Source organism: Ochotona princeps, chromosome 6, assembly GCF_030435755.1.
Source record: "Ochotona princeps isolate mOchPri1 chromosome 6, mOchPri1.hap1, whole genome shotgun sequence".
NCBI lineage: Eukaryota > Metazoa > Chordata > Mammalia > Lagomorpha > Ochotonidae > Ochotona > Ochotona princeps.
This window is the reverse complement of record NC_080837.1, coordinates 21,973,644-21,992,472: the sequence shown is the minus strand read 5'-3', so window position 1 is coordinate 21,992,472 and position 18,829 is coordinate 21,973,644. Positions and strand designations below refer to the sequence as shown.

At 48.2% G+C, this 18,829-nt stretch overlaps 1 protein-coding gene across 1 annotated transcript in view; it reads right to left on the bottom strand.

Moving 5' to 3' along the window:
- MYO1E (myosin IE) overlaps positions 1-18,170 on the bottom strand; it is a 200,596-nt gene extending 182,426 nt beyond the window's left edge. The window contains exon 1 of the mRNA XM_058665767.1: positions 17,789-18,170. Coding sequence (XP_058521750.1) covers positions 17,789-17,791 — 3 coding nt within the window. The 5' untranslated portion in view covers positions 17,792-18,170. The remainder of the gene's footprint in view (positions 1-17,788) is intronic.
- Between the last annotated feature and the right edge of the window lie 659 nt (positions 18,171-18,829).

The following is an 18,829-nucleotide window of genomic DNA, read 5'->3' as shown; positions in this document are numbered from 1 at the left end:
CATGCAGGAGGCTTTCTGGGATAACTTCCCTGGCATGCATCAGACCACCACCTAATCTGTTCACCATAAGGGTACTTGGACTCCAAAAACGTCCAGCAGCAAAAAACTCCAAATCCTTGGAATTGTCCTTTCATTGTTTCTTGAGTAGGATAAAGAAAGAAGATTGGCTCTGTGGATTTCTAAAAAGCAGGTAAGTGTTGGTTCCAATAAGCTGAGCCTCTTCTTTCCAGCCTCGGGGCTGTCAGACTCACGGAAGCAGCCCCAGACCCTAAAGTCTGCAGAGAGTGCTGGGCATGTGGTGCTGCAGTGAACTGGCTGCTAGGGATGCCCGTGTCCCACAGCACAGAGCTTGGATGAGAGTGCCAGCTACACTGCCAGTTCCAGCAACAGGAGGCAGCAAGTGATGGCTCAAGTACACATGGGAGCCTGGGATGGAGCTCCTGGCTCCTGGCTTCAGTCCTGGCTACTGTGTCTCTGTCTCTCGCTCTCTCTCTCCTGGCTCCTGGCTTCAGTCCTGTCTATTAGGTCTCTCTATCTCTATTTCTCTCTTTCATCTCAATCTCTCTGCCATTTGAGTAGAATGAAAATTACAACAGCCTCAGAAATTGGGGAGCAATAGAAAACTCTTTATCACCATGCAATCCTGAATAACGCTTCCCCAAAACAGCGCTACCCTGCATTTGAGTGATTTGTAACATGAAAACGTTCCACAAGATTTTTCAGCCCTGGATTCCCAACCCTCAGTTTGCAGGGAAAGCGAGCATTGCTTTCTTAAGGAGGGGGCATATCTAGATCTAACCAACATCAGTGGACTTAAGCTCCTTCAGTCTTCACCTTTGTCTTTCCCCAAAGTCCAGTTTGACCTGCATGAAGAACTACTACCCTGGGATATTATAAAGTCCTTTGAGCTAAAATGCCTCATTCACACTAAAATGATAGAAGCACACTTGCTACAAGAACTAGAATAGAGTCTAGCATGGTGGCACAGTAGGCTAATCCTCTACCTACAGCACCAGCATTCCACGTGGACATCAGTTCTAGCCCCAGCTGCTCCAGTTACAACAGCTCCCTGCTAATGGCCTGAGAAGGCAGTGGAGGATGGTCCAAAGCTTTGGGCCCCTACATCCATGTGGGAGACCCAGAAGAAGCTCCTAGCTACCAGCTTGAACCAGTCCAGCCCTGGCTGTTGTGAACCTTTGGGGAGTGAACCAGTGGATGGAAGATATCTCTCTCTCTCTCTCTGCATAACTGACTTTCAAGGTAAATACATCTTAAATAAAATCTCTACAATAGACTTTGATTTTTCATGAGCAAGGAAACAAATCTTTGGTACCTTTCTACATGTTGAAAGGCAAGCCACAGATCTGTGATTGTGTTAGCTTTTGTGTGGCAAAGGATCACACTGAGCTCTGAAGTCCCAGACCTAAAGAATGTGAACAGACATGCCATCATCAATATCAGGCTCCATAAAGAATCCGCAGCTTGTGTGCACAGAATGTGTATGACTTTTTGTTTGTTCTTTGCCTAAGTTTCTTCTTTTTTTCCTCACATCCCCAGAAAAGACTATCTTTAGGAAAAAAGCCGCACTGATCACTAAGGGCTCCCCCATACTTTCAAAGAAACATGAAAAGCCAACATTCACAGTCACTCAAACCAAAAGAAATGCCAAGGCCCAAGGAAAAAAAGACCTCTTCATGCAAATGAAGCTACTGGAATTTGCAAGGAGCAGAATAAACAAAACAATTAAGCTATTAGCTCCTCTCCAGTGAATTATCTGGCCTCTAGAGCAGGAGAGTGGTTGGCCTGCCTCAAGCAAAACAAGAGGGCAGTAACAGCCAAGGAACCTCAGTCTCAAAATACAGCTGAACCAGGACAATCTTCTAATCCTATCTGTCAATCTGGCAGTGATGTTTGATGTCAACAAAAACAGCCTAACCCCTCCTCCAACTCAAGGTCATAGGTCACCCTGGCCTCTGATGGCAGAACCGGCCAGAATAGCCTACCGCTTTCCTGCCAGCTGGACACCTGACTTCGAATGGCTCTTTTGGGATTTTAGGGAGGGGAAGGGACCTGGAGAGTTTTGTTTCCATTTCTGCCTGTAAACCACAGCACTGCCCTTTGCAGATAAATCAACACTAGTTGTGTGGCTTTGGGTGAGCCCCTGAGTAGACAGGGGCCCTCCCAGCTCCCCTCTGCAATCACTGCCTCCTGCCAGAGCTCCACTGAACCCGCTGATATCCTGGCTCTATTAAAAGCAAGCTCAAAAGGAAGTCCCCATGGATTTATCTGAGAGGGCTATTTTTATCTTTGAAAAAACATTTCCAGTTTACAATTAGCTGTCTACAATAATCTACAGGCGCTCATCAATCAATCACTCGATCATTAGAGCTTGCCCGGCTGTGACCAAATCGACTTGGAAGGTTTCTGGCTCCCCAAGTACGTCTGGGCTAGAAGGGCAGAGTCGGCTTCAATCCCACAAGGTTGCCGATCCTACCAGATGCCAGACATTGCGTTCTAGGGGACGGAAATACAAAACGGCGCCACTGTCTCCTTCAGGAGTTCACAGCTGAGTGCGACGGGACAATAAATATTAAATGAACAGAATATCACTCCAACTGGCAGGCACCACTGGCCCCAGGTCTTGTCTGTCTTAACTCCTCCATCCCTCCTCCACTGTCGCCGCCCTGCAGCGACACTAAAATGACGAGGAATATTCTTGGGGGTCCGGAAAAAACTGGCAAAAGCGGCTGCATTTAAAAACCTTTTCTCCACTGCTCCTGTCCCCGTCTGTCTAAGCCTTCCTACCCGCTTCTTCGCCACCCTTCCTCCCATTTTCCACCACCCTTCTTCCCAATTCTTCCCGTTCCTGTATTCCCCCCATTCCCCACGTAAGAGCCACCAGAATGTCACGAACCAGAAAGACCTTTATTGCCGAAAGCAAGCTGCTTAAATATAGTTCTTCCACCAATCACTTCTGCACGTGGTCCATGGGGCGCCATCTGATAGGCCAGCAATCACAGCGAGGGAGAATTAGCCTATCCTTGTGACTTCCTGCCCGCCTCCCGGCAGGAACAAGTCCCGCCTCCTGGCACTCGGCCAGCCGCCATCTTGAGGCCCCTCATCCGTGTGGGGTCGGCTGCTCCCCACACTCCACGAGCTACTCCAAATCTTCAGCCTAAATGTTCTAAGTGGTGGTCACAGGAGGCCCCAGGAATACTTCCAACTTCCTCCCCTGCCACTCACACTGGAAGCCATTTCTCTGACTTTCTGGCAGAACTTAGAACACCTCATCCATCAACCTAGAGTTGAGCACTCAAAGTAGCCTCCAAAATGCTCCCCAAAAGGGGTAAATCTGCCCATTTGATTCCTTGAAGAGTTCTAGGTCACAGATTTCAGGACAGCTTGATATTATCAATCGTTGGATTACCTATGAATCTTTGTTTTCTAAAGAGAGAAGAGACGGAAAGATATCCATCTGCTGGTTCACTCCCTGGATAGCTGCAACGTCCATTGCTGAGTAGGCCCAAAGCCAGAAGTCAAGAGCTTCTTTCGGGTCTCCCATGCAAATGGTGGGGTCCCAAGGCTTTGGATCATCCTCCAATGCTTTCCCAGGCCACAAGCAGGGAACTGGATGAGAAGTGGAACAGCCAGGACACAAACCAGTACCCATATGGGATGCTGGCACTTATACACAGAGCCAATTAAGCCATCAAACTCATAGGTAAACACCTATGAGTCTTAAGCTCTGAAAGCAACCTGTCCTCCCAAACTACAGGCACTAAAAGGCGCTACAAATTCCCTTTCAATTCGTTTAGTTCTTTCTTCCTTATATTTTCTCTGCCTATGTCTCGAACACCTGTACTTGAGAACAATTCACAGCAATGTAGCAACAGATTTCCATTTCCTAGGAGAACTGGCTTCCTTCTTGCATTTCTGAACAGCTGAAGGAAGAACTTGTCCACTCTGGTTTCAACATTATGGCTGCATGATGAGTGAAGAAAGACACAGTGTGAGGGAGGCAAGCAGGGCAGTGACCCAGCACAATGGCTCAGTTACTAAATTCTTTTTTTTTTTAAAGATTTATTTATTTTTATTACAAAGTCAGATATACAGAGAGGAGGAGAGACAGAGAGGAAGATCTTCTGTCCGATGATTCACTCCCCAAGTGAGCCGCAATGGCCAGTGCGCACCGATCCGATGCCAGGACCAGGAACCTCTTCCAGGTCTCCCACGCGGGTGCAGGGTCTCAAAGCTTTGGGCCGTCCTCGACTGTTTTTCCAGGCCACAAGCAGGGAGCTGGATGGGAAGTGGAGCTGCCGGGATTAGAACCGGCGCCCATATGGGATCCCGGGGCTTTCAAGGCTAGGACTTTAGCTGCTAGGCCACACTGCCGGGCCTCAGTTACTAAATTCTTGCCTTGCATGTACCAGGATCTCATATGGGTACTGGTTTGTCTCCCCAGTGCTCCACTTCCCATCCAGCTCCCTGCTTGTGGTCTGGGAAAGCAGTAGAGGATGGCCCAAAGCCTTGGGACCCTGCACCTGCATGAGACCTGGAAGAAGTTCCTGGCTCCTGGCTTTGGATCAGCTCAGCTCCAGCCATTGCAACCATTTAGGGAGTGAACCAGGTGATGAAAAATCTTTCTCTCTGTCTCTCCTCTCTGAAAATCTGATCTACCATTCAAATGAAAACAAAGAAATCTTGAAAGAGAAAAGAACAGAAAGGCACTGTGATGACAGCTGGCTCTCTACTGCCCGCTGGAGATGAGCACCTCAGCTCCTGGGCACCATCGGAGTACTGGTATCGTCTTCTCTTTCACCCTCACCAAGGACAAAGAAAAGGCAGTGCAGGGCGAACCCACACACGGGACTGCTTCATCACTCTGGTTACATGCCAAGGCTGTGGTGGCATTCGAGGTGCAGGGTGCTCTCCCCCCACTCCTGTAGCTTTCCATTAGCTGAGTAGCCAAGCACAGCAGTTTCTTGGAGTGGATTTTAAGGGTGCGTCACCATGTTTGCACTCCACTTCAGCTCCTACAAGATGAATACCTGGTGGGCAGTTTTAAAGAATGTCTACTCAGCCACAGCAGAAAGAAATACAAGCATTCCCCCCATTAATTATTAAAACAGTATGGTCACAAAACCGTAAGCACAAGAGGGAGTGGAGAGGAGAGGTTGGGACATAAGCGGAACAAGAAAGGACTCACTGGGTGGGTATTATGGTATGATAGGTGAAGCCAGCACTTGCGATGCCCATATCCCATATCAGAAGGCTGGTTCGAGTCCCAGCTGCTCTGTTTCTCAGCTGACTTCTTATTAATACATCCTGGGAGGTACAGATGTTAAGTCGACTGTCTCGGCCACCAGAATGCACAGGAAATCTGGATACAGTTCACAGCTCCCAGCTTTAGCCTGACCCAGCACTGGATACTGTGACAACTGGGAGTAAGACAGCAAATGGAAGATACCTACTCCCTCTGTTCATTCTGCCTTTCAAGTAGATAATACTTAAAAAAAAAAAAAAAAAGTCAGGTAATCTTAGGGGGCAAAAAAAGAAATAATTCTGCCTGAAAAGCAATCAATCTGAAGGGAAGACCAAATTATGTAAATAGCAACATGACCTTTACAGATGTGATGCTACAGAATTTTGAAGAATCAGACAACTTGCAAACATGAGGCTCAATAAGATGGAACTAAGGTTGGTCCCTTCTAGGCTGAGAAAGGGGACTCAAACCAGACACAAGCTGAAGGTACTGAACACCCAACCTATATATAAGAGAGCAAGTGGTTACATGTGACTGATGGATCGAGTTGAGGAAGAAAGTACGAGGTGAAGGGCCCAGTGTGGTAGCCTAATAGCTAAATTCTCACCTTGCATGCGTTGGGATCCCATTAGGGTGCCAGTTCATGTCCCAGCTTCTCCATTTTCCATCCAGCTCCTGTGCCTGTACAGGAGACCCAGAAGACACTCCTGGCTTTGAACTGGCTCAGCCCCAGCCATTGCAGCCACCTAGGGAGTGATCTTTTTGACTTTCCAATTAAAAAAAAAAAAAATGTGGACTGAAATCCAATGGCAGTACAGAACCTATGGCACCAAGCCAGTGGTGGAACCCTGCAATTCCTGCTGCCTTTGGAGGGTGTAAGGGACACCTTTACCAACTGACACCTATATACAATTGCGACAAAAGAACTCCAGACTGTGATTCACAGCTCCAAACAGAGGACAGTGCCGCATTGTCTCGGTACAGTGGACAATGCTCCACACACAGGCAGCCCCACGCACTTGGAGAGCTGCTAAGTCAGGCTCCAAAGAGGACCAGAGGGGTGAGGAGGAGAGCAAAGTGAGGAAGACGAGAGGTGTGAGGACAGAGCCCAACAAGGAGGTCCCAGAGGTGAGAGGAGGAGAGAGCACCCCTTCTTCAAGTAGCCCCCATCAGGCTCCCTCACTTTGGAGCAGGTGCTGGGTGTTTCCTGCCGCCCTGCTCCAACCCTGTTCCTCTTTGGTTCTTCCTTGTGGGGAAAGGTTGAGGAGACGGAAGCTGTGGTGAGGTTGGAGGGTGGGAGAGAGAAAGAGCTGGAAGAGACTAACCCCAAACCTTAGTCCTAGAAACCAGAAAACAAGGCACATGAAAACGCTTCCAAGTCCAGCAACTGGAGCCCAGCACTTTCCTTCTTATGCCTTCAGTTAGTAAATATTATAATTGTTATCAAAGGATCTTCACTAGGGAAATAATAGACTTTCTATTATTTACACAAAATTACAGGTTAATGTCCCTCTTTGTGATCACACACAAATGTAACACCAGTGCTATGACCCTATGCTTTTGTTCTACCAGTACTCTGAAAAATCGGGTTAGTTTCCAGTAAAGAATACAGGGAAAGCAGTCCTGTCCTGCACACCAAGACCGTGGATTCCAAGAAAGCATTGCCAGCCCTGCCCATGGAAGGGACTGGAAGGAACTGGAAGTAGTCCCCTCAGAGGACACCTCATGGAGAGGATTCTATTGTTCTGTAAAACAAACACCAAAGTCAGTGCAATACAGGAGAGGTGTAAGAATGAAATGCTCTGGACTGGTGTTGTGTTTCAGCAGGTTAGGACACCAGCATCCCCTATGAGCACCGGTTCAAGCCCCAGCTACTCCACTTGTGACCCAGATCCCTCATAGTGTGCCTGGGAAAGCACCAAAGGACGCTCTTATTGCTGGGGTCCCTCCAGCCCATGTGAGAGACCCAAATGGAGTTTCAGACTCCTCTTGGGCCTGAACCGCCCTGGCCATTGTGTCCATTTGGAAAATGAACCAGTAGATTGAAGAGCTCTCTCTCTCTCCCTGTAATTTTACCTTTTAAGTAAATTTAAGTAAGGATAAAATGCTGTGATATATGAAATTTTCTCCAAAATAAATCGAAGGAAGATAAGAATAGAGAAAACAAAATTGACCACGCGTTGTCTCGCTCCAACTGTGTAGCTTTAAATTTCGTAACGACTCTTTCCCACCCACAACACACACATACACATACCCTGCTGTGTTAATGGGTTTTTTTTTTTTGAGTCTTGCACATAAAACTGAACTAATCCTAATCAATTCACATCTTACAGAGGAGCCTACAACCAGCAGAGTCTCTGGCTCACAGAATATGGAATCGATTCAGGAATACTTTTAATAAACATCTTAGTGTCCTAATGACTTTCAGTGAAGGGAAAAGTGTTCTGTCTGGGGTGAGGGATACCCTCCTCCAAATGGACAGTTCAGTACTAGCTAGAAAGCTGACCTGGCCAGCAAGAAGTGCTACCCCATCTTGCAAGGCTCGGGTTTGCCCCTTCTGTCATCCAGACTCGTCTGGGCACAATTCAGCATTCTAAAATGTTAGCAGTTGTCACAGGGCTCCCTTTAATAGAGAGATAATGATTTTTTTTTCTCATTTCCTTTCACCTTTACAATGAATCTGGCATTGGAGAATTAGATGGGCTACTTGTCAATACAGGTGATTAGGCCTTGGGAAAAGAGCAGTGAATGTATTGGAAACTGTAACTTTCTCACAGTAATCCTGGACTTGCTTTGGTCCATGGGATGATAGTAAGCATGATACAAGCAGTAGCTTAGAAGATGTTTGTGTGTTGGAGCATGTACTCTGGCTGTTTTTAGGCATTCCGTGGTGTGACCACTAATATGTAAACAAGGCATGCCTGTTGTGACAAAAGCTACAAGACAAACTCATCGCCATTGCTCCAGCTGAAACTGGGCCAGCTCCGAGACATGTGAGCGAGGCCACTCCAGACCACCCTTTCCCAGCCAAGCCACCAACTAACCACAGACATCAGATGAACCAGCCCAGATCGGAACTGCCCAGCCAATGTACAAAGTCATGAGAGAAAAAGACACCATCAAGTTAGGGATGTCACACCAAAAAGCAACAGACATGACAGAGCAAGCAAAGGTGGCTGAGTTGTACTGGAAATCCTGGGACTTCACACTCTGGCAGTTCTTTAGTCAACGGGACGAATCTTACGTCAACTGTCTTTAAGAGAACCTGACATCAATCCAAACTGACCATGTCCCCTGATATTCATCTTCACACAATGTTTGCTCCAACTCCTGCAGTAACATTACTTGGGATTCAGGGGGTTAGGAACTCAATCAAATGATAAGACCTGTGTTTTTCATACATGTTTTCTTAATTGGAAAAAAAAATGTTTAAATGATAGAGAGCAACAAAGAACTATCTATGCCCATACCGCCCAGAGTTACATTACTTATCATGATCCTATTTGCTTTGGCTCTCCTTTTTACATAGGAAGCAAGTAAAACCTTACCAAGCCCCTGAGATGAGTCCTGTGCCGGCTCCCAGAGCCCAGCACGTGGGATGGCCACTGAACACAAGGGTTCTGAGTAAGAGGAAAAGAACAAACAACAGCAAGCATGGCCACAGCAGCCATGTCAAGTCACAACAACACAAACTGCCGCTGATTTCATGGGGGCAAAGGGCCTCCTCAGAACTCCTCCACATCCAGAAGGAATGGAACTTTTATTTCACGCTATCAAGGTTGTAAATCCAGAAAGAAGACAACAACACTCGGAACCTGACAGGCAGGTAAAGGATCACATGATATCATGGATATATATAGAGACTGCAAATAAAAACAAGTGCTTCCTGAAAAAAGGGGGGATCTGGCACGATAATGTAGTGGCTAAATTCCTCGCCTTGAATGCGCTGGGATCCCATATAGGCGCTGGTTCTAATACCAGCGGCTCCACTTCCCATCCAGCTCCCTGCTTGTAGCCTGGGAAAGCAGCTGAGGACAGCCCAGGGTTTGGGACCCTGCACCCGCGTGGGAGACATGGAGCAAGTTCCTGGCTCCTGGCTTTGGATCAGCACAGCACCGGCCGTTGCGGTTGCTTGGGGAGTGAATCATCGGACAGAAGATCTTCCTCTCTGTTTCTCCTCCTCTCTGTATATCTGACTTTACAATAAAAATAAATAAATTTAAAAAAAAAAAAAAAAAAGACACATCTGAAAGGAGAAGTGCCACGTTTGCAAAGAGGCAATGTGGAACAAGGGCTGCCTGGGCCCACCCAGCCTCCGCCTCGACATCAAGTGCAGCTGCTGCCTCCAAGAGATTCCTTTTGAGGCAGACCCTGGGAACACAGACCACACTGTAGAACACTGACTTTTGGGGGCCAAGAAGCTGCTGAGGAAGGAGATAAGGGCTCAGAAGGAGAGGGAAGATGAGGGGCTAATCCCAGGAAAGTGCCAGAGAACCAAAGCAAGCACTGTGAGCACAGAATAAGATCCAAGTGAGCCTACAGGGGACTCAAGGACCCAAGTCACAGCAGGGCCAGTGAACTTGGAGGCCACGTGCACCCTGTCAGTAAAGGTGGGACAGAGGGGAGCAGTAGGAGGCAGTAGCCTTGGTGAAGGAGGCTAGAGAACAAAGCTTAGACTCAGGCTCAAAGGGCAATGCTTTTCCACCTACCCCACCCCACCCTGCTTGGTGCCCTGGCCAGCCACAGTACCATCTTGAACAAGGCCTCAAAGGCCAAGAAAATCATTTAGAGGTAATGGGGAGGGAGGGCAACAGGTGCTGGCTATCAGGCCTGATGATGGTAAAGGCAACAGACCCGGATGGCAGCACAGGGCAAGGTCAAGGAGTTCCAACCCCCTACATGTACCACATACCCCAGACAAGCAGCATCGCACTCTGAGCCAGCTGTGTGCCTTCTCAGACAACACGGTGGCAGTGTTTGGGCCCCATCCAAGCCCTTCCCTGTGTTGAGAGCCACAAGTTCAGCTTCAACTACAGGAAAAGTCTGGAGGACTTGGTGGTCCATGCAGATGGCCTTGGCACTGACCACCAGCATCCTCCAAGGACAGTGGGATCAAGTGAGGGCTTCAGCTCATAGGATTTTCTTCTCTTCTGTGCCTCCACCAGCTCTGCAGCACCTCAGGGACCCAATTCTTCCTGTTAAGAGCTGTTAACATCCTGAACCACAGCTTAGCTAAGATAAGCAGAGAGTACTGAAGTTCATCTCTGGAATATCCTTTAGTTATTTGCAGTTTGCAGCCTGTTCGTGAATTGGCCCACCTCCATTAGACACCTTTGGGTCAGGACCTGGGAGTGTGGACTGTATATCCCCAGCCTGCCCAGCTGCTCCAACCCTATATCCAAGGAGGAACTAACTCCATATGTTAGGACTCACAGAAGGTTGGGCTGTCCATTACTGACCAGAACAGTACACAAGTGTAGAGAAGGTTTTTGTATATGACTTAGGTAACCAGCTCTACTAGATTATTTCAGCACCATTAGAATATTATAAATATTCTTATATTTATATTATAAATATCCTTCCCATTACCAAGGGGAAGGATTTATAGGACAAGTGGAAAATGCAGAGCATAGATGATATATTTGCCCCATAATTACAACCATATAAAAACAATGTGTGTTTGGATAAGTTGGAAGGAAACCCAAAGACATAAAAATAATTACTGTGTCACAGTATAATGGTATCATGGGTGAGTTCTTCTGAATTTATTTCTTACAGACTTTTAAAGTTGACACAGTAGTGAATAATAAATAACAACCTTCCCCATCTCCTAGCAAAATTCATGAAGAGTCCCAGAAAGAAAACCACTTGGTCATGTCTAGACTCTTAAGGAAATAGATTCTAATCTACCACCATTTGGTGGGAGGAAGAACCTTATTAGACCGAGATCAGAAAATGTGGATTCTGGCACCAGCTCAACCAAAAACTAGTCACAAGACTAGGTCAGTCATCTAATCTCTTTGGACTTCTCTACAAAGAAAAGAAAAAGGTTTGAGGATATAACTGTTAAGCTGTTAGTTTTCTATGATGGGGTCTATGCTTATAAAGGAGTATGGATAAATTTTAAACAAACACATCACAGCTCTGGGCACCCAAAAGAATGTCGACCCTTTCACAGCAGAACTTGGTGGGCACAATACCGTACCACTTCAGTGGGACTAAGTTTTGCCTCTATGAGGTAGAGTGTAACTTCTAGAAACAACTGAAAGGAATCTGGTACAAAGTCTGACAAGTACCACGGAGTATGATGAGTGGTCAGGCTGGGCACTAACACCTTCGGCCATCTAGGAGTTCATAAACTATTATTCCTAAGTACTTTGAACAAGGGCAATGGCATTGTTCTCATGATTGCAACTCAGAAGGGAAGACCAAGTGCAGCCCTGTGTACGGTTTAAGCTTTACAGTTTCTGAGAGTCAACAATATTATTTGAGAGACCGTTCTTAACAGTTCTACTTCTCTCAAGTGTGGCTGTCACGCAGAATATTCAAAAAAAAATATTTTGCTAGGATGCCCAAAAGCCTTTATCTCTGCCAACATAAATTCTGGAGCTGAGAGTCAAAACACTTTTGTTTACCATTATTACAGAATGTGCTTACAAGGCTGAGATGTTTATTTTTAATACCTTTGGCATTTAACTTTTAGCCTCTTATTTTCTCTGTAAATATCAAGTCCAAGCAAGGTAATTTTAAAAATACAAATATTAAAGACCCATTAGTGAGAAACTCACTTTTAATCACATAATGGTAAAAACACAAATTGCTGTATCTTTGTTAAAAAGACTCAAACTTGGAAAATCGTGGGTGTCCATAATTCCTATCATATCCTACCATGAGGCTCGTAATATCTTCCACTTGTACACAAGCTTCAAATATTTCTGCTTTTGAAGTGGATGAAAAGAGCTTTCTTAAGTAAACCAAGTAATGAGACCCAGCCCTAATATCATCAAGATATGCAAAGTACTATGGGTTCTTTCATTTAGTCTCACCTGAGCTCATGACATGCCAACATTAGGGAGAAGACCAGACAGTCATATCCCGAGTCAGCAGAAAGCTCATTATATAGCCCTACGAAGCAACTCCTCAAACAGATCCTAAAAATTCATGAGATTCAACCATGGAGGGAGAAATGAAAGAAGTCTATCCTGCTGGCCCGGCGCCGTGGCCTAGCGACTTAAGTCCTCGCCTTGAACCCGCTGGGATCCCACCCATATGGACACCGGTTCTAATCCCAGCAGCTCCACTTCCCATCCAGCTCCCTGCTTGTGGCCTGGGAAAGCAGTCGAGGACGGCCCAAAGACTTGGGACTCTGCACCCGCGTGGAAGACATGGAGGAAGTTCCTGGCTCCTGGCTTCAGGTCGGCGCAGCACCGGCAGTTGTGCTCACTTGGGTAGTGAATCATCGGACAGATCTTCCTCTCTGTCTCTCTTCCTCTCTGTATATCTGACTTAATAATGAAAATAAAATAAATCTTTTAAAAAAAAGTCTTTTCTGCAATATTTGGGACCTGAGCATTTTTTTCACTGTAGGAGGGGACTCACAAATAAACATAAGTTCATCCTGCAGCTTTGCTAGTCAATAGTGTTCAGGTAGCTCCCAACAGTAGTGGCTAGCTGAAGATTTTTCCCAATTTTAGTAGTTGGAAGAATCGTTGAAAGAGCTATATCAAAGGAAGTTGTTATAAGTAATAAAAAGATGGAGTTAATAAAATGAATCCATGAGCCAAAAATATCAGGCAACTCCTTCTGTTTAGGAAGACACGGCGGGCAGGTACAGATGCGTCAGTACAGAGTTAACTTCATCACTGCAGATGCGGCTGCCAGGGAGACACTGATGCAGCTGGGTGGACCGAGGAAATACACTGAGAGTTACAATAGCGGCTGCGTGCAACTGACCTACAGGTGTGTCTGCCTGGATCCTCAGTGATGATCAGATATTTCTCAATGTCAGATCTAACAGAAAAAGCTGTGTGTCCAGCTTCTCTTGAAAAATAAGATACTTTGACAGTATGGTCCATATAACCAGGGTTCAGTGTGAGCCATGCCACCTCTTCAGATGGACTGTTTTACTTAGTCATTCTCTAGAGGCCTGGTCCTACACACACTCTTCGGATGGCCTGTGTGTTACTTAGTCATCCTCTAGGGGCCTGGTCATATGTACACACACACACACACACACACGTACACACATACCCATCTGTGTTCTGGTTTCCATCCAGTCTGCAAACAATGATGAGCGACAGTGCCCAGCCAACTTCAGCTTTAGCAGCTGTCTGCCCTAGAAGCCCTGGGCTGACCAAGTGTTTCCTGCTAGCAATGACCCAACCACACCTGCCCTGAGTTTTACATCCTGGACTCCTGATTTTGCTCTAATCCTCTGCCTCCAGAATTTCTGTGCCTTATTCCATTCCTTCCCAGATCCACCGGGTTACATGATGTTGCTTTGTCCAGGAAGCTTTTAGCAATCTGGTAAACTAGTCACTGGGAAGGAACAAGGCTACCTTCCCAGAATACAAACTGAAACTAAATTCCAGACCTTCTAAATACATTCCATGTCTTTATCAAAGGAATTTGCCTTCCTTCTAGTCAGTTCTCCATCAGAGTTTTAAGTTCTTACGTCTATTCCTGTATATTTTTACATGCAACACTTGCAAGTTACTCCTAAATGCTGTATAAGTAAAGGGAAAAAAAAAATCTTGAAGATTTTCCAAGTAAGGGCTGAGCCAGGCCAAAGCCAGGCACTCCACCCAGGTCTCCCTTAAGTTAAGGGTGGCAGGGGTCCAAGCACTTGGGTCATCATCTGTTGCTTTTTCGGGTATATTAGCAGGAAGCTGGACTGGAAGTAGAGGTGCTAGGATCTGAACTGAAATTTGCATATGGGATGAAGGCATCCCAAGGTGGAGTTTAACCCACTGCAGCAGCATACCTGCCCCTACTCAAACATGTCTGCATATTTAGTTCACACATGCATCACAATTTCTGAGCCTGTAGTATGCAGCAGGCTGCCAATGCAGGTTTCAGTCCTTTAGACAGTCCAAACTGGTCATGGTCACAAAAACAGAACTTCTTTGCAGATTAGGATAAAACCAGATCCTGCTGAGGAAACCTCAAATCTGCATTACTATTAATTAAAGTCACTGGCATCATGGCACAGAGGAAGCCATCAGGGGACACTGGCATCCCTTAAGGACACTAGTTGGAGTTATGGTTGATCCACTTCCAACCCAGTCCCGTTAATGTGCCTGGGAGAGCAGTGGAGGACAGCTGAGGTATGCCTGGGCTCCGGCCACCCACATGGGAGACCTAGAAGATCCTGGCCCAGCTACGGCCACTGTGGCCACTGAGGAGTGAACCAGTGGGTAGAAGACCTCTCTCTTTCTGACTCTGCCTTTCAAATAAATACATAATAAAATATTTTTAGGGCCGGGTGCAGTAGCCTAGAGGCTAAAGTCCTCACCTTGAATGCGCCAGGATCCCATGTGGGCACCAGTTCTAATCCCGATGGCCCCGCTTCCCATCCAGCTCTCTACTTGAGACCTGGGAAAGCAGTGAAAGACAGCCCAAAGCCTTGGGACCCTGCACCCACGTGGGAGATCCGGAAGAAGCTCCTGGTTCCTGGCTTCAGATTGGCTCAGCTCCAGCCATTGCATTCACTTGGGGTGTGAATCATTGGATGGAAGATCTTCCTCTCTGTCTCTCCTCCTCTGTATATCTGACTTTGCATTAAGAAAATTAATAAATCTTTAAAAAAGATATTTTTTCAAAAGCCAAAGGAGACTTTTTGTACATTACTAAATTATATTCATTAAGGTATGACTTTTTAAAATTTATTTCTTCAAGTCTCCTATAGAAAAACATGCAAGTAACTATTGCCTGGGGGTGTGCTTGGTTTTCCCAAGATGGAGTGTCCCAGAGTCAGTTTTCAGGAGGAAGTCATGAGATGAACTGCAAACTATATTGTGTTCCTGAGTCAGAAAAGGACAGTCTTCCTATGAGTCACAGCAGAGAGTCTGGGGAGGACTTTGGGGACAGGTAGAGAACCTTGTTAATGTATTACCAGGTTTCTGCACACTCTCCACTCACACACACACACACACCAGGCCACAGGACAGGTGCCCTTCCTCCTGCCGGGCCAAGGACCTGTGACGCTGGCTCACTCTCAGCCACACCCACTGACAAGCAGGTCCCTTCCCTTCCGGCTCTAAGCAGCTAAGGGACACAACTGGGCAGGCCCAGACAGAACAGGGAGGGAAGCCACATTCGCCCACACCAATTCTGACGTTACCTGTTAGCACTGCGGCTTCGGATTGCTGACGCTCTAAGGCAAGTATCTGCTAGGCTCATGAACAGACCTCACAATTCACACCAGGGCACAAGTGATTCGTCCCGTTTTGGCCAAGTTACACTGGATCCGGTGGATCTATCCAGGGCACTTCTCACATTTCAGGACAGCCCAGCTGGTACCACTCTTCGGCCAGTGGCCAGAGACACCCTATCTGATACACAGAGTCCGCTGGCAGCCCACAAGCTGCCCATCTCTGCTGGTGGCAGACAGCCCAACCACAGGGAATCACACCCTGACCTTGCTCTTCGTCCCTCCTCCTTCGCCTCCACCTGACCCACTGCAACCACTGCTAAACCCAGCATGGAGTTCCTGAAGTTCCCTCCCTGCCAAAAGATACCCTTTCTTCTTGCCCAACTGGGGGGGGGGGGGTGTGGCGAGGATGGGGGGGCGCTTTTGTGAGGAAAGTTCATTTTCCCAAAGCACTACTTAGCTACATTCAGTAAGATCCTTGAAGCTCCTGACATCAACACTTTTTTTTTTAAGAAATATTGAGCTACAGAAAATAATTACAGCAATTCTAAAGTAGGAGGACTATTACATTGCTGAAATCCAAGTGCCTCATGATTAGTAGTGCCACCAAAACCCGGATCAGCGTAAATGGCTCTCCACAGGGATGCCACACCAATGTGCTGTGGACTGACCTTCTTCAAGATTTATTTATCTTTATTGAAAAGGTAGATTTACAGAGAGGAGAAAGAGAGAAAGACCTTCCGTCCGCTGTTTTACTCTTTTAAAACCTCAAAACTGAAAAAGGAGATGTACTCACAGGCAGGTTTTTTTCTCTTCGATTGGGGTGATTTAATTTGGGACTGGGTAAGAAAGCAAAAGTTTGGGTCAAGAATGCCTTTTGAAAGTTTTTTTTTTTTTCTCATCGCTTCTCGGCCTTTTGGCTAAGATCAAGTGTAAAGTTTTTTTCTTTTCTTTTCTTTTCCTTTTTTTTCCCTTAACTTAAACTGTGTCCTTCCGGATATAGATATTTTTCAAAATGAGGTGGGTATCATTTTGACACAGCTAACTCCCAGTTCCCAGTCAGAGTTCAGCCACCTAATTAGGATTACCGAAGAAGAAGCAAGTGCGGAAAGCCTAAAAAGCCTTAAAGCTGAACTTCTCCCTTGTTTTTCCTGCCGGACTGTCAATCTCCTCCAGGGTCCTGGCATTTTGTGCCTCGCAAAGCGCACCACACCAAAGCCCAGAGGAGGCAGCTCGAATTTTAGGCAGGGAGCGGGCGCGTGGTCGGGCTGAGGAGCTGGGAAGTCACCACCGAGCTGTTGAAAGGCAGCTGCCAATCCCACAGATTCCGGACCGCCAAGCGGGTAGGCACCACCGCCTGCACACCCGCGAGGGCTCCCTCCAGCGCAAGCCGCGAGCTGCTCGCCGGGTCCTCACGGACACCTCGCACTGGGGCAGGGGTGGGGTCCTCCCACAGGACGTGTTTACTCGGTCTCCCCGGCACCAAGCCCCCGAGGGAACCGCGTCCACTCCACGGATCCCGGGCCGGTGTGGCTCCGGGTTGCTCCGGGTCACTTTGGCTCTCAGCAAGCCTGCCCACCGCCAGGTGATCGCGCTACCTGGCGCCCGGCCGCGCGTCTTTGTGCCGCCACACTGTCCCTCGCCCGGGCAGGCTGGGCCGCCTCCGTTTGGCGGTTGGGTGCCAGGCAGGACAGCTGCTGCGGGCTCTGCCGGGCCACCCCGCCAGGCGGAGAGGACAGCAGGCAGCCCACGAGGGTGCTCGCCGCGGGGAGAGGGTGCGCGAACCTCGCGGAACCCGGCCGGGACCCCACATTCCCTGCAGCCACAAGGGGATCCCGTCCGACAGCCGTGCCCCGGGAACCAGAGGTGCCCACGCTCCGGTTGCAGACAGCTGGCAGCCATCGCAAACCCGGACACAGAAAGTTGTGCGACGCAGCAAACGACTTGAAGGAAAAGTTTTCCTCGGCCCCTCACTCCCTGTCCGCGAGTCCCGGCTTTGGGAGAGAGGGCAGAGAGCCCGCGACTTGCCGGCTCCCGCGTCCACCTTCTCCGCACGGGGGGCCCAGGCAGCGCGCCCAAGGTGGGTACCGCGCTCCGGGGCTTCCTGCCGGTGCCAGGGCCGGGCGTCCCGGGACGCGGCGCGGCCAACTCACCATGGTGACTCGCGTCGCGGTCGCGCCTCCGCCGGTCCGGCTGCCGGGAAGCTGGGGCAGGAACGCAGCAGTCTCCTGGGCGAACTTCAAAAGTTGGTTCCCGTGGCCAAAACCAGGCTCCCGACACCCAAGCACTCAGAGGAGCCAATGGGAACCCGGCGGGGACTGCATCCAGGCGGGCTCGGCGGCGCTAGGTGAGGGAAAAGCCGGGGGCGCCCTAGCAGGCGCGGCGCATGCTGGCAGAGAGAACTGGGGTCCACGGGGACCCGGCGACGGGCGCACAGCTAAACGGAACCCGAGGCGCTCGGCGCGGCAGCCCGGTTCCCCGGCCTCACTCCTCTTTCTTCCCCGACTTAATCCGTACTCTTGTGGCGAAGCCTCGGCTCGGGCCGGGCATTCTGTCCATAAATGGAGAATTCAGCTCCAGCGCGGCCAATCAGGGCTTGTTTTCGCGGCGTCACTCCTCAGGGAGCCGGCGGTAGCCAACGGGCGCGCTGCTGCTGGAGTTTCCAAAGCCCTCTGGATCCTGTAGTCCGGTCGCGCGCCCCGCCAGCCTCTCTGGAACGCTGCGGACCCGGCTCGCTCCTGGGGGCAACGGACTGCTGGCCGGGAAACCCTCTGTGGAAAAGAATTAAACCCCTCCTAATGGCCATTCCTAATGGCCTTCTTTTCTTAAAAACAATTTTTTTTAAAGTTACAGTTAGCGCCCAAGATGAAATGGCACAATATTCCTAGACTTTTTTTTAAAGGAAATATTTTATCAGCGTCAAGAATCAGAGTGGTGGCAGCAGCCCAAAGGAAATTCTTTTTCTTTCCTACGTCTGGACCGTGAGGAAAGTTAAAAATAAGCACACACCGCCTTCCCCTCCCCCATACATCAACCCCCTCCTTTTACCTGAACTTCCTTGGAAAACAAAGGGAGGTTTTTTGTTTGTTTGTTTGTTTTTAAACATTTTGTTGGCGGTGATGTTGCAGGTACAGCTAACCGAAGGACAAGGATCAGTGTGGGAAGAATTTCTGCTCCTCACACCACCCACACCC